The sequence below is a fragment of the Gobius niger genome (assembly GCF_951799975.1).
Source record: "Gobius niger genome assembly, chromosome: 24".
Classification (NCBI taxonomy): Eukaryota; Metazoa; Chordata; class Actinopteri; order Gobiiformes; family Gobiidae; genus Gobius; species Gobius niger.
The window spans coordinates 16,263,747-16,276,426 of NC_136875.1; the positions used below are offsets into that span (position 1 = coordinate 16,263,747).

The following is a 12,680-nucleotide window of genomic DNA, read 5'->3' on the forward strand; positions in this document are numbered from 1 at the left end:
AAGCTACAGGCTACAGGCTACAGGCTACAGGCTACAAACTAAGAGCTACAAGCTACAGGCTACAGGCTACAGGCTACAGGCTACAGGCTACAAACTAAGAGCTACAAGCTACAGGCTACAGGCTACAGGCTACAAACTAAGAGCTACAAGCTACAGGCTACAGGCTACAGGCTACAGGCTACAAACTAAGAGCTACAAGCTACAGGCTACAAACTAAGAGCTACAAGCTACAGGCTACAGGCTACAAACTAAGAGCTACAAGCTACAGGCTACAGGCTACAAACTAAGAGCTACAAGCTACAGGCTACAGGCTACAAACTAAGAGCTACAAGCTACAGGCTACAGGCTACAGGCTACAAACTAAGAGCTACAAGCTACAGGCTACAAACTAAGAGCTACAAGCTACAGGCTACAGGCTACAAACTAAGAGCTACAAGCTACAGGCTACAGGCTACAGGCTACAAACTAAGAGCTACAAGCTACAGGCTACAGGCTACAAACTAAGAGCTACAGGCTACAGGCTACAGGCTACAAACTAAGAGCTACAAGCTACAGGCTACAGGCTACAAACTAAGAGCTACAAGCTACAGGCTACAGGCTACAGGCTACAAACTAAGAGCTACAAGCTACAGGCTACAGGCTACAGGCTACAGGCTACAAACTAAGAGCTACAAGCTACAGGCTACAGGCTACAAGCTACAAGCTACAGGTTACAAGCTACAAGCTACAGGTTACAAGCTACAAGCTACAAGCTACAAGCTAAGAGCTACAAGCTACAGGTTACAAGCTACAAGCTACAAGAAGAAGAAGAAGAAGATGTTTATTTATACAGCGCCTTTCACAGACATGGTCACAAAGCGCTTTACATGAGACAGTTGTACATTCACTCCACACTCGGTGGTGTAAACTACGTTTGTAGCTTCAGCGCCCCCTGGGGGAGACTGTCAGAGGCGCTTTCACGACTACACACGCCAACGGACCCTCTGACACCACCATACATTCACTCACACACATCATTCATCCTGGCCTATTGTGCATGTTTTTAGTGGTAGGGGAAACCGGAGGAAACCTACGCAGACACGGGGAGAACATGCAAACTCCACACAGAAAGGCCCCGTCCTTGTACAAGCTACAGGCTACGAGCTACAAGTGGGTCTAAAACATATAAGTGACGTCATGGATGTTTCTGAGGCGATAATGCTGAGTTCAACCTCTTAACTTCGGCCTGAACCGAGAGCATTTTCTCCAGTTCGGCTTTACCCAAATCTTGTAGGCCAGTCCTGGAGGAACGTCCTGGAGGAACGTCCTGGAGGAACGTCCTGGAGGAACGTCCTGGAGGAGCGTCCTGGAGGAACGTCCTAGAGGAGCTCCGTACCTGAAGGTCTTGTACGGCGTGATGAGGTCGAAGCTCTTGTGTTTCCCGTCTCGGATGGTGGAGCCTCGAGCCTCGATCACGGTCACCGCGATGCCGTTACGGAAACACTGAAAATAAATAAATATAAATATAAACATACATACATACAAATGTACTTTAGCTCCGCCCTGACCTCCTGTAGCCCCGCCCTTGTCTCCTGTAGCTCCGCCCTGACCTCCTGTAGCCCCGCCCTGACCACCTGTAGCCCCGCCCTGCTCTCCTGTAGCCCCGCCCCGGTCTCCTCACCTGCTGGTTCTTGTGGACCCAGACCTGGTCTCCGTACAGGGCCGTGTAGACCTCCTGAAGCCCCGCCCTGACCTCCTGAAGCCCCGCCCTGACCTCCTGTAGCCCCGCCCTGACCTCCTGAAGCCCCGCCCTGACCTCCTGTAGCCCCGCCCTGACCTCCTGTAGCTCCACCCTGACCTCCTGTAGCCCCGCCCTGACCTCCTGTAGCTCCACCCTGACCTCCTGAAGCCCCGCCCTGACCTCCTGTAGCCCCGCCCTGACCTCCTGTAGCCCCGCCCTGACCTCCTGAAGCCCCGCCCTGACCTCCTGAAGCCCCGCCCCGGTCTCCTCACCTGCTGGTTCTTGTGGACCCAGACCTGGTCTCCGTACAGGGCCGTGTAGACCTCCTGAAGCCCCGCCCTGACCTCCTGAAGCCCCGTCCCGGTCTCCTGTAGCCCCGCCCTGCTCTCCTGAAGCCCCGCCCCGGTCTCCTCACCTGCTGGTTCTTGTGGACCCAGACCTGGTCTCCGTACAGGGCCGTGTAGACCTCCTGTAGCTCCGCCCTGACCTCCTGAAGCCCCGCCCCGGTCTCCTCACCTGCTGGTTCTTGTGGACCCAGACCTGGTCTCCGTACAGGGCCGTGTAGACCTCCTGTAGCCCCGCCCTGACCTCCTGAAGCCCCGCCCTGACCTCCTGAAGCCCCGCCCTGGTCTCCTCACCTGCTGGTTCTTGTGGACCCAGACCTGGCCTCCTGAAGCCCCGCCCTGGCCTCCTGTAGCCCCGCCCTAGCCCCGCCCTGACCTCCTGTAGCCCCGCCCTGACCTCCTGTAGCCCCGCCCTGACCTCCTGTAGCCCCGCCCTGACCTCCTGAAGCCCCGCCCTGACCTCCTCACCTGCTGGTTCTTGTGGACCCAGACCTGGTCTCCGTACAGGGCCGTGTAGACCTCCTGAAGCCCCGCCCTGACCTCCTGAAGCCCCGCCCTGCTCTCCTGTAGCCCCGCCCTGCTCTCCTGAAGCCCCGCCCCGGTCTCCTCACCTGCTGGTTCTTGTGGACCCAGACCTGGTCTCCGTACAGGGCCGTGTAGACCTCCTGTAGCTCCGCCCTGACCTCCTGAAGCCCCGCCCTGCTCTCCTGAAGCCCCGCCCCGGTCTCCTCACCTGCTGGTTCTTGTGGACCCAGACCTGGTCTCCATACAGGGCCGTGTAGACCTTGGACTTGTGGTTCTTGGTCTCCAGAGGTCCGTGTTTCTGACAGTGAAGTCCGGGACCGAAACGGCGCCGCACGAAGACCAGCTGCTCCCGGAGGAAGTCCTGGAGAGTCCGGACCCAGCGGGACCTGAGGACTGAGGGAGACCGGGTTAGACCGAGGTTAGACCTGAGAGAGACCGAGGTTAGACCTGAGAGAGACCGAGGTTAGACCTGAGTTAGACCTGAGAGAGACCGAGGTTAGACCTGAGAGAGACCGAGGTTAGACCTGAGAGAGACCGAGTTAGACCTGAGAGAGACCGAGACCTGAGAGAGACCGAGGTTAGACCTGAGAGAGACCGAGGTTAGACCTGAGAGAGACCGAGGTTAGACCTGAGAGAGACCGAGACCTGAGAGAGACCGAGGTTAGACCTGAGAGAGACCGAGGTTAGACCTGAGAGAGACCGAGGTTAGACCTGAGAGAGACCGAGGTTAGACCTGAGAGAGAGACCGAGTTAGACCTGAGAGAGACTGAGGTTATACCTGAGAGAGACCGAGGTTAGACCTGAGAGAGACCGAGGTTAGACCTGAGAGAGACCGAGGTTAGACCTGAGAGAGAGACCGAGGTTAGACCTGAGAGAGACCGAGGTTAGACCTGAGAGAGACCGAGGTTAGACCTGAGAGAGACCGAGGTTAGACCTGAGAGAGACTGAGGTTAGACCTGAGGGAGACCGAGGTTAGACCTGAGAGAGACCGAGGTTAGACCTGAGAGAGACTGAGGTTAGACCTGAGAGAGACCGAGGTTAGACCTGAGAGAGACCGAGGTTAGACCTGAGAGAGACCGAGGTTAGACCTGAGAGAGACCGAGGTTAGACCTGAGGGAGACCGAGGTTAGACCTGAGAGAGACCGAGGTTAGACCTGAGAGAGACCGAGGTTAGACCTGAGAGAGACCGAGGTTAGACCTGAGAGAGACCGAGGTTAGACCTGAGAGAGAGACCGAGGTTAGACCTGAGAGAGACCGAGGTTAGACGTGAGAGAGAGACCGAGGTTAGACCTGAGAGAGACCGAGGTTAGACCTGAGAGAGACCGAGGTTAGACCTGAGAGAGACTGAGGTTAGACCTGAGAGAGACCGAGGTTAGACCTGAGAGAGACCGAGGTTAGACCTGAGGGAGACCGAGGTTAGACCTGAGAGAGACTGAGGTTAGACCTGAGAGAGACCGAGGTTAGACCTGAGGGAGACCGAGGTTAGACCTGAGAGAGACCGAGGTTAGACCTGAGAGAGACCGAGGTTAGACCTGAGAGAGAGACCGAGTTAGACCTGAGAGAGACCGAGGTTAGACCTGAGAGAGACTGAGGTTAGACCTGAGAGAGAGACCGAGGTTAGACCTGAGAGAGACCGAGGTTAGACCTGAGAGAGACTGAGGTTAGACCTGAGAGAGACCGAGGTTAGACCTGAGAGAGACCGAGGTTAGACCTGAGAGAGACCGAGGTTAGACCTGAGAGAGACCGAGGTTAGACCTGAGAGAGACCGAGGTTAGACCTGAGAGAGACCGAGTTAGACCTGAGAGAGACCGAGGTTAGACCTGAGAGAGACTGAGGTTAGACCTGAGAGAGACTGAGGTTAGACCTGAGAGAGACCGAGGTTAGACCTGAGAGAGACCGAGGTTAGACCTGAGAGAGACTGAGGTTAGACCTGAGAGAGACCGAGGTTAGACCTGAGAGAGACCGAGGTTAGACCTGAGAGAGACCGAGGTTAGACCTGAGAGAGACCGAGGTTAGACCTGAGGGAGACCAAGGTTAGACCTGAGAGAGACCGAGGTTAGACCTGAGAGAGACCGAGGTTAGACCTGAGAGAGACCGAGGTTAGACCTGAGAGAGACCGAGGTTAGACCTGAGAGAGAGACCGAGGTTAGACCTGAGAGAGACCGAGGTTAGACCTGAGAGAGACCGAGGTTAGACCTGAGAGAGAGACCGAGGTTAGACCTGAGAGAGACCGAGGTTAGACCTGAGAGAGAGACCGAGGTTAGACCTGAGAGAGACCGAGGTTAGACGTGAGAGAGAGACCGAGGTTAGACCTGAGAGAGACCGAGGTTAGACCTGAGAGAGACCGAGGTTAGACCTGAGAGAGACTGAGGTTAGACCTGAGAGAGACCGAGGTTAGACCTGAGAGAGACCGAGGTTAGACCTGAGAGAGACCGAGGTTAGACCTGAGAGAGACCGAGGTTAGACCTGAGAGAGACCGAGGTTAGACCTGAGAGAGACCGAGGTTAGACCTGAGAGAGACCGAGGTTAGTCCTGAGAGAGACCGAGACCTGAGGACTGAGAGAGACCGAGGTTAGTCCTGAGAGAGACCGAGGTTAGACCTGAGAGAGACCGAGGTTAGACCTGAGAGAGACCGAGGTTAGACCGGGTTAGACCTGAGAGAGACCGAGTTAGACCTGAGAGAGACTGAGGTTAGACCTGAGAGAGACCGAGGTTAGACCTGAGAGAGACCGAGTTAGACCTGAGAGAGACCGAGGTTAGACCTGAGAGAGACTGAGGTTAGACCTGAGAGAGACTGAGGTTAGTCCTGAGAGAGACCGAGGTTAGACCTGAGAGAGACCGAGGTTAGTCCTGAGAGAGACCGAGACCTGAGGACTGAGAGAGACCGAGGTTAGACCTGAGAGAGACCGAGGTTAGACCTGAGAGAGACCGAGGTTAGACCTGAGAGAGACCGAGGTTAGACCTGAGAGAGACCAGACCTGAGAGAGACCTGAGATGTTCTTGGACCTTCTACATGTGGCTCCAGGTGTGGGTTCTTCAGGAGGCGAAAGAGCAGAGGTGAAAGAGTGGAACTTTACCTTCGCTCTCGGCTCTGAACACGAAGATCCTGTGACTCGTGACGATCTCGAACTTGTTGTCCTTGGAGGGGCGGGCCATCTGGATCACAGCCAATGGGATCACTCCTTTAGGGTAGGCGTCCTATCAGAGAGCGGCACACAGACACAGTCAAAGAGCAGCTCCAGCTCGCTCCTCTCAGAGTCCCTCCTTCAGGTGAAAGAGTTACAGGTGAAAGAGTTTCAGGTGAAAGAGTTTCAGGTGAAAGAGTTTCAGGTGAAAGAGTTACAGTGAGTATAGTCCCTGTAGGGCTGGACGACCCACTTTAGCGAAGTAAAGGTGAACGGTTCTCGGATCTCGATTGTGAAAAGAGACGGATCTAGTCCTCAGTTTTCTCAGTAGAAGTAGCAGTGAAGGTAGAAGTACCTTCTCGTGGCCGTAGTACATGAGGTTCTGTCCGTCAAACTTCACGAAACGCTTCTGGAAAACATAGTTCCTGAAAGAGAAAAATACCATCATGAAAGGAACACAGTGGGTCAGCTCGGACTCAGACAGAAAGTTTAGAAGGAAAACGTGAAGGAGCAGGAGGAGCAGAAGGACTAGAAGGAACAGAAGGAGCAGCAGGAGTAAAGGAGTAAAGGAGGAACCAGACCGAGGATGACCGCAGGAGCAGACGGAGCAGGAGGAGCAGGAGGAGCAGAAGGAGCAGAAGGAGCAGAAGGAGCAGGAGGAGCAGAAGGAGCAGAAGAAGCAGCAGGAGTAAAGGAGTAAAGGAGTAAAGGAGGAACCAGACCGAGGATGACCGCAGGAGCAGGAGGAGCATGAGAAGCAGAAGGAGCAGGAGGAGCAGAAGGAGCAGAAGAAGCAGCAGGAGTAAAGGAGTAAAGGAGGAACCAGACCGAGGATGACCGCAGGAGCAGGAGGAGCATGAGAAGCAGAAGGAGCAGGAGGAGCAGAAGGAGCAGAAGAAGCAGCAGGAGTAAAGGAGTAAAGGAGGACCCAGACCGAGGATGACCGCAGGAGCAGGAGGAGCATGAGAAGCAGAAGGAGCAGGAGGAGCAGAAGGAGCAGAAGAAGCAGCAGGAGTAAAGGAGTAAAGGAGGAACCAGACCGAGGATGACCGCAGGAGCAGGAGGAGCAGAAGGAGCAGGAGGAGCAGCAGGAGTAAAGGAGTAAAGGAGGAACCAGACCGAGGATGACCGCAGGAGCAGGAGGAGCAGAAGGAGCAGGAGGAGCAGCAGGAGTAAAGGAGTAAAGGAGGAACCAGACCGAGGATGACCGCAGGAGCAGACGGACAGCAGACAGTGGCAGAGCAGAGCCGTGAAGGACACACAGTGAGGAGACGAGGAAAGGACACGAATGAGGACGCTGGGCCATGACCTCTGACCCCTGCAGACACAGAGGGAGAGGTTACTCTGCTCTCTGTCCAATCAGGAGCTTCTGTTCAGGCTCAGAGGAAACAGAGGAAAGAAGTTAGTGCTGCGTCCGAAATGGTCAGATTGCTAAGAGCTCTTACGCCAAACCGGATGTTCGTCAGCGCCCGCCATGGCAAGATGCTTCCGAATTGGTAAGTCAGTTAGGAAGTAGTTAGGAAAAGGAGCCTCGATGCTAACTATCATAGCCTCTTTAGTATAGGGACCTCTGATGCTAACTATCATGGCCACTTTAGCATAAGACCTCTGATGCTAACTATCATAGCCACTTTAGCATAGGGACCTCTGGTGCTAACTATCATAGCCACTTTAGCATAGGGACCTCTGATGCTAACTATCATAGCCACTTTAGCATAGGGACCTCTGATGCTAACTATCATAGCCACTTTAGCATAGTGACCTCTGGTGCTAACTATCATAGCCACTTTAGCATAGGGACCTCTGGTGCTAACTATCATAGCCACTTTAGCATAGTGACCTCTGGTGCTAACTATCATAGCCACTTTAGCATAGGGACCTCTGGTGCTAACTATCATAGCCACTTTAGCATAGGGACCTCTGGTGCTAACTATCATAGCCACTTTAGCATAGGGACCTCTGATGCTAACTATCATAGCCACTTTAGCATAGGGACCTCTGATGCTAACTATCATAGCCACTTTAGCATAGGGACCTCTGGTGCTAACTAGCCGGTGATTAGGAGCTATGTGCCGTCCCATAAGCCACTGCGCCAAATCCCCCCAGATTAGACACAGCGGAAGCTTCAGTGCAAAGGAAGTGAGAGAGTTCAGCCTAAACGGCAGCAGTGAAGAGATTCGGGGGAGGAGGGGGGTGAGGAGGGGGAGTAGTAGCAGTAGTAGTAGTAGTAGTAGTAGTAGTAGTAGTAGCAGTAGTTGTAGTATTAGTAGTAGCAGTAGCAGTAGTACTAGTAATAGTAGTACTATAGTAGTACTGACCCCTGTGGAGAGAGCTTGTCCAGCCAGCCGCTGATAATGGGCGGGGCTCTTTCGTTCAGAGACGTGTAGGAGGCGTAGGGGGAGATGATGTCGTCGTCCAGGTGAGGGGGCGGGGTCAGGTGAGGGGGCGGGGCCTCTGTGACGCTCTGAGAGTCCGGAGAGAGACGCTTCAGCCACAGACTCTGAGGACTGAGGAGCGAGAGGAACACGGTTACATCAGGATGGTTCCCAAAGCGGGGGGCGGGGCCTCTCACCTCTCCTGGTCGGCCTGAGGAGACTCTCTGCACCTCCTGTCGGCCTGAGGAGACTCTCTGCAGCTCCTGTCGGCCTGAACACACGTGATTAACGTTAGTCCTGTATGTTCAGGGCTGTGTAACGTGTGGGGGTCTCACCTCGGGGAGCGGGGTCCTCCTGGAGAACACGGTCTCACAGTACGGACTGATCTCCTCCTCCTCCTCCAGGTCGTCTGTGGAAGCTGAAGACACAAATACAAACATCAGCACCCTCTAATGTCCTTCACAAACCTCCAAACCAGTCAGGCTCAGTTTACATGTTTACTTACTGTTCACAACCTTCACAACCTTCTCTCTCTGATGACTTATGTGTTCCTAAAGTCACATCACGTCAGAGGTTTGAATCTCCTCCTCTGACTCTGAGAACCTTCTCTCTCTGATGACTTATGTGTTCCTAAAGTCCATCCCATCAGAGGTTTGAATCTCCTCCTCTCTGACTCTGAGAACCTTCTCTCTCTGATGACTTATGTGTTCCTAAAGTCCATCACGTCAGAGGTTTGAGTCTCCTCCTCTGACTCTGAGAACCTTCTCTCTCTGATGACTCTGAGAACCTTCTCTCTCTGATGACTCTGAGAACCTTCTCTCTCTGATGACGTGTCTGATGAAGGGCGTGAGGCCCTGTGGACAGTGATGCTCATGCTTGCGTGTGTGGTGTCCGTGTGCACTGACCTCTAGTGGACGAGGAGGAGTTGTTGCTTAAAGTGCTGCTGCTGCAGAAGAAGAAGAAGAGTTTAACACAAAGCTCTTTGAAGCAGAACATGAACGTCCTCACCTGTTCCGCTCTCGGCTTCTCTCTTTGGCCAGTCGGGGCGGAGTGGGCGGGGCCTGCTCACCGAAGCCCCGCCCCCAGTAGATCTCATTGGACACCATCTCCATCGCGTCGCCTCCTCCCGTCCAATCAGATTCCGGCGTCTCCTTCCTGTGGGCGTCGCTGGCCTTCCTCCCGAGCCGCGGCGGGATCGGAGGCAGGACGTCCGACAGCGAGCGGCTCCGGCTCGGCCTCGTCTTAGTCCTGCTGAGGGCGGGGTCAGGAGGCGGGGCCTGAGGAGGCGGGGCCTGAGGGGGCGGGGCCTCCTCCACAGAGGCTGAAGAGGGAAACGGCCTGAAGCTGCGGCGCATCCGCGGAGGGACGGGCGGAACGAAGGCACTGGCGTCAGACATGGACCGGCTCCTGTGATTGGTCGGTCTGTCGGTGGGCGGAGTCTCACTGTCAGAGCGAGAGGTCACACTGAAGACACAAGGTCAGACGAGATGAAGGTCAGACGAGAGAGATGAAGGTCAGACGAGAGAGAGATGAAGGTCAGACTGAAGACACAAGGTCAGACGTTACAGGAAACTTCTGCTGTAGAGGCTTAATTGTGAGGAAAACGCATGTACCTGGTAATCTGATTACTGGAGTAACCGGATTACCCAGTAATCAGACCTGATGCGTTTATATTCACATTAAAAGTCGTTGAACCCTCACCTTATGTTCTGTAAAATACTGAGCTTTAGCTTTAGATGAGGATGGAACAAAAACACAAGGACACAATAACATTCTGATCAGAAACCAGATCACCCAGAAAGCAGATCATCCAGAAACCAGATCACCCAGAAACCAGATCACCCAGAAACCACATCACCCAGAAACCACATCACCCAGAACCAGATCATCCAGAAACCAGATCACCCAGAAACCAGATCGCCCAGAAAGCAGATCATCCAGAAACCAGATCACCCAGAAACCAGATCACCCAGAAACCACATCACCCGGAAACCAGATCACCCAGAACCAGATCATCCAGAAACCAGATCACCCAGAAACCAGATCACCCACAAACCAGATCACCCACAAACCAGATCACCCACAAACCAGATCACCCACAAACCAGATCACCCACAAACCAGATCACCCAGATCACCCGGAAATGTTCTGGAGGAGACGTCTCCGAGACTGTGCAGAGACTTGATGAAGTCTCCATGCAGCTACAGACTGTGTATCTGACTTAAACTTCATATTAGAATTTTCCAAAAGTCGATGGAAGTTTGGACTGGGATTTTTGAAGGAACTTTCATTTAAGAGAAGAATCATCTGCTCAAACCAATGACCTTAATCCAAGAAACCGAAGCTTAAGCCGTCGACTGGACTGGGGTGAGTCTGGACTGGGGTGAGTCTGGACTGGACTGGGGTGAGTCTGGACTGGGGTGAGTCTGGACTGGACTGGGGTGAGTCTGGACTGGACTGGGGTGAGTCTGGACTGGACTGGGGTAAGTCGACTGGACTGGGGTGAGTCGTCCGGACTGGGGTGAGTCTAGACTGGGGTGAGTCTGGACTGGGGTGAGTCTAGACTGGGGTGAGTCGACCGGACTGGGGTGAGTCTAGACTGGGGTGAGTCTAGACTGGGGTGAGTCTGGACTGGGGTGAGTCGACCGGACTGGGGTGAGTCGACCGGACTGGGGTGAGTCGACCGGACTGGGGTGAGTCGACTGGACTGGGGTAAGTCGACTGGACTAGGGTGAGTCGACCGGACTGGGGTGAGTCTAGACTGGGGTGAGTCTGGACTGGGGTGAGTCTAGACTGGGGTGAGTCTGGACTGGGGTGAGTCGACTGGACTGGGGTGAGTCTAGACTGGGGTGAGTCTGGACTGGGGTGAGTCTGGACTGGGGTGAGTCTGGACTGGGGTGAGTCTGGACTGGGGTGAGTCTGGACTGGGGTAAGTCGACTGGACTGGGGTGAGTCGACCGGACTGGGGTGAGTCTAGACTGGGGTGAGTCTGGACTGGGGTGAGTCGACTGGACTGGGGTGAGTCTGGACTGGACTGGGGTAAGTCGACTGGACTGGGGTGAGTCGACCGGACTGGGGTGAGTCTGGACTGGGGTGAGTCTGGACTGGACTGGGGTAAGTCGACTGGACTGGGGTGAGTCGACCGGACTGGGGTGAGTCTGGACTGGGGTGAGTCTGGACTGGGGTAAGTCGACTGGACTGGGGTGAGTCGACCGGACTGGGGTGAGTCTAGACTGGGGTGAGTCTGGACTGGGGTGAGTCGACTGGACTGGGGTGAGTCTGGACTGGACTGGGGTAAGTCGACTGGACTGGGGTGAGTCGACCGGACTGGGGTGAGTCTGGACTGGGGTGAGTTGACCGGGTGAGGTGAGGATGTTTTGCTCTGACCTGACTCCAGCGCCTAACCCTAACCACGAAAGAAAAGGTGTTTTCCGGTTTACTTTTTGTTGCCGGACTGGGGTGAGGTGAGGATGTTTCGTGAGGTTTACTTTTTGTTGCCGGGCAGAGTCTCGGCGTCCAGACTCCGCCCCTCCGGGTCGAGCCTCCTGATTGGCCGGTCGTGGGAGGCGGGGGAGAAGTGCACGGGCGTGGTGCGGCGCCGGTTGAACACGGTCCTCGGCTTGGGGACCGGCTTGAGTCCCGGGCGGCGGGCGGCGTCGGGCGAGGGCGGGCTCTGGGCGCGGCGAGGGGGCGCGGCTCGCTGCAGGTGGCCAATCAGGCGCAGGATCCGTTTGCGGTGCCCCGTCGCCGTGACGCCCAGACTCTGGAGCGAGTCCTGGTCCAAGAAGAGCAGGTCCGAGGCCGAGACCAGGCCGGCTTTGAGGAAGATCTCCACATACCTGAGGGACACGAGGACCACGGGAACTTTACTGTGACTGAAGGACGGACGGGACACAGACAGTGTGGGGCAGGGGGGGAGTCCTGAGGGCAGAGGGGGAGTCCTGAGGGCAGAGGGTGAGTCCTGAGGGCAGAGGGTGAGTCCAGAGGGCAGAGGGTGAGTTCTGAGTCCAGAGGGTGAGTCCTGAGGGAAGAGGGTGAGTCCTGAGGGCAGAGGGTGAGTCCTGAGGGCAGAGGGTGAGTCCTGAGGGCAGAGGGGGAGTCCTGAGGGCAGAGGGGAGAGTCCTGAGGGTTGAGGGTGAGTCCTGAGGGCAGAGGGTGAGTCCTGAGGCCAGAGGGTGAGTCCTGAGGGCAGAGGGTGAGTCCAGAGGGCAGAGGGTGAGTTCTGAGTCCAGAGGGTGAGTCCTGAGGGAAGAGGGTGAGTCCTGAGGGCAGAGGGTGAGTCCTGAGGGCAGAGGGTGAGTCCTGAGGGCAGAGGGTGAGTCCTGAGGGCAGAGGGTGAGTCCTGAGGGCAGAGGGTGAGTCCTGAGGGCAGAGGGTGAGTCCTGAGGGCAGAGGGTGAGTCCAGAGGGGAGAGTCCTGAGGGAAGAGGGGGAGACCTGAGGGCAGAGGGTGAGTCCTGAGGGCAGAGGGTGAGTCCAGAGGGGAGAGGGTGAGTCCTGAGGGCAGAGGGGGAGTCCTGAGGGGAGAGGGGGAGTCCTGAGGGCAGAGGGGAGAGGGTGAGTCCAGAGGGGAGAGGGTGAGTCCTGAGGGG

General features: G+C 55.7%; 1 protein-coding gene across 1 annotated transcript in view; it reads right to left on the reverse strand.

The window, feature by feature from the left end:
* arap3 (ArfGAP with RhoGAP domain, ankyrin repeat and PH domain 3) overlaps window positions 1–12,680 on the reverse strand; it is a 77,643-nt gene that overhangs the window by 39,276 nt on the left and 25,687 nt on the right. The window contains exons 3-11 of the mRNA XM_079582550.1: window positions 11,578–11,928; window positions 9,098–9,553; window positions 8,995–9,035; window positions 8,425–8,507; window positions 8,033–8,313; window positions 6,070–6,139; window positions 5,667–5,787; window positions 2,798–2,982; window positions 1,376–1,482 (exon numbers count right to left, since the gene is read on the reverse strand). Coding sequence (XP_079438676.1) covers window positions 1,376–1,482; window positions 2,798–2,982; window positions 5,667–5,787; window positions 6,070–6,139; window positions 8,033–8,313; window positions 8,425–8,507; window positions 8,995–9,035; window positions 9,098–9,553; window positions 11,578–11,928 — 1,695 coding nt within the window. The remainder of the gene's footprint in view (window positions 1–1,375; window positions 1,483–2,797; window positions 2,983–5,666; window positions 5,788–6,069; window positions 6,140–8,032; window positions 8,314–8,424; window positions 8,508–8,994; window positions 9,036–9,097; window positions 9,554–11,577; window positions 11,929–12,680) is intronic.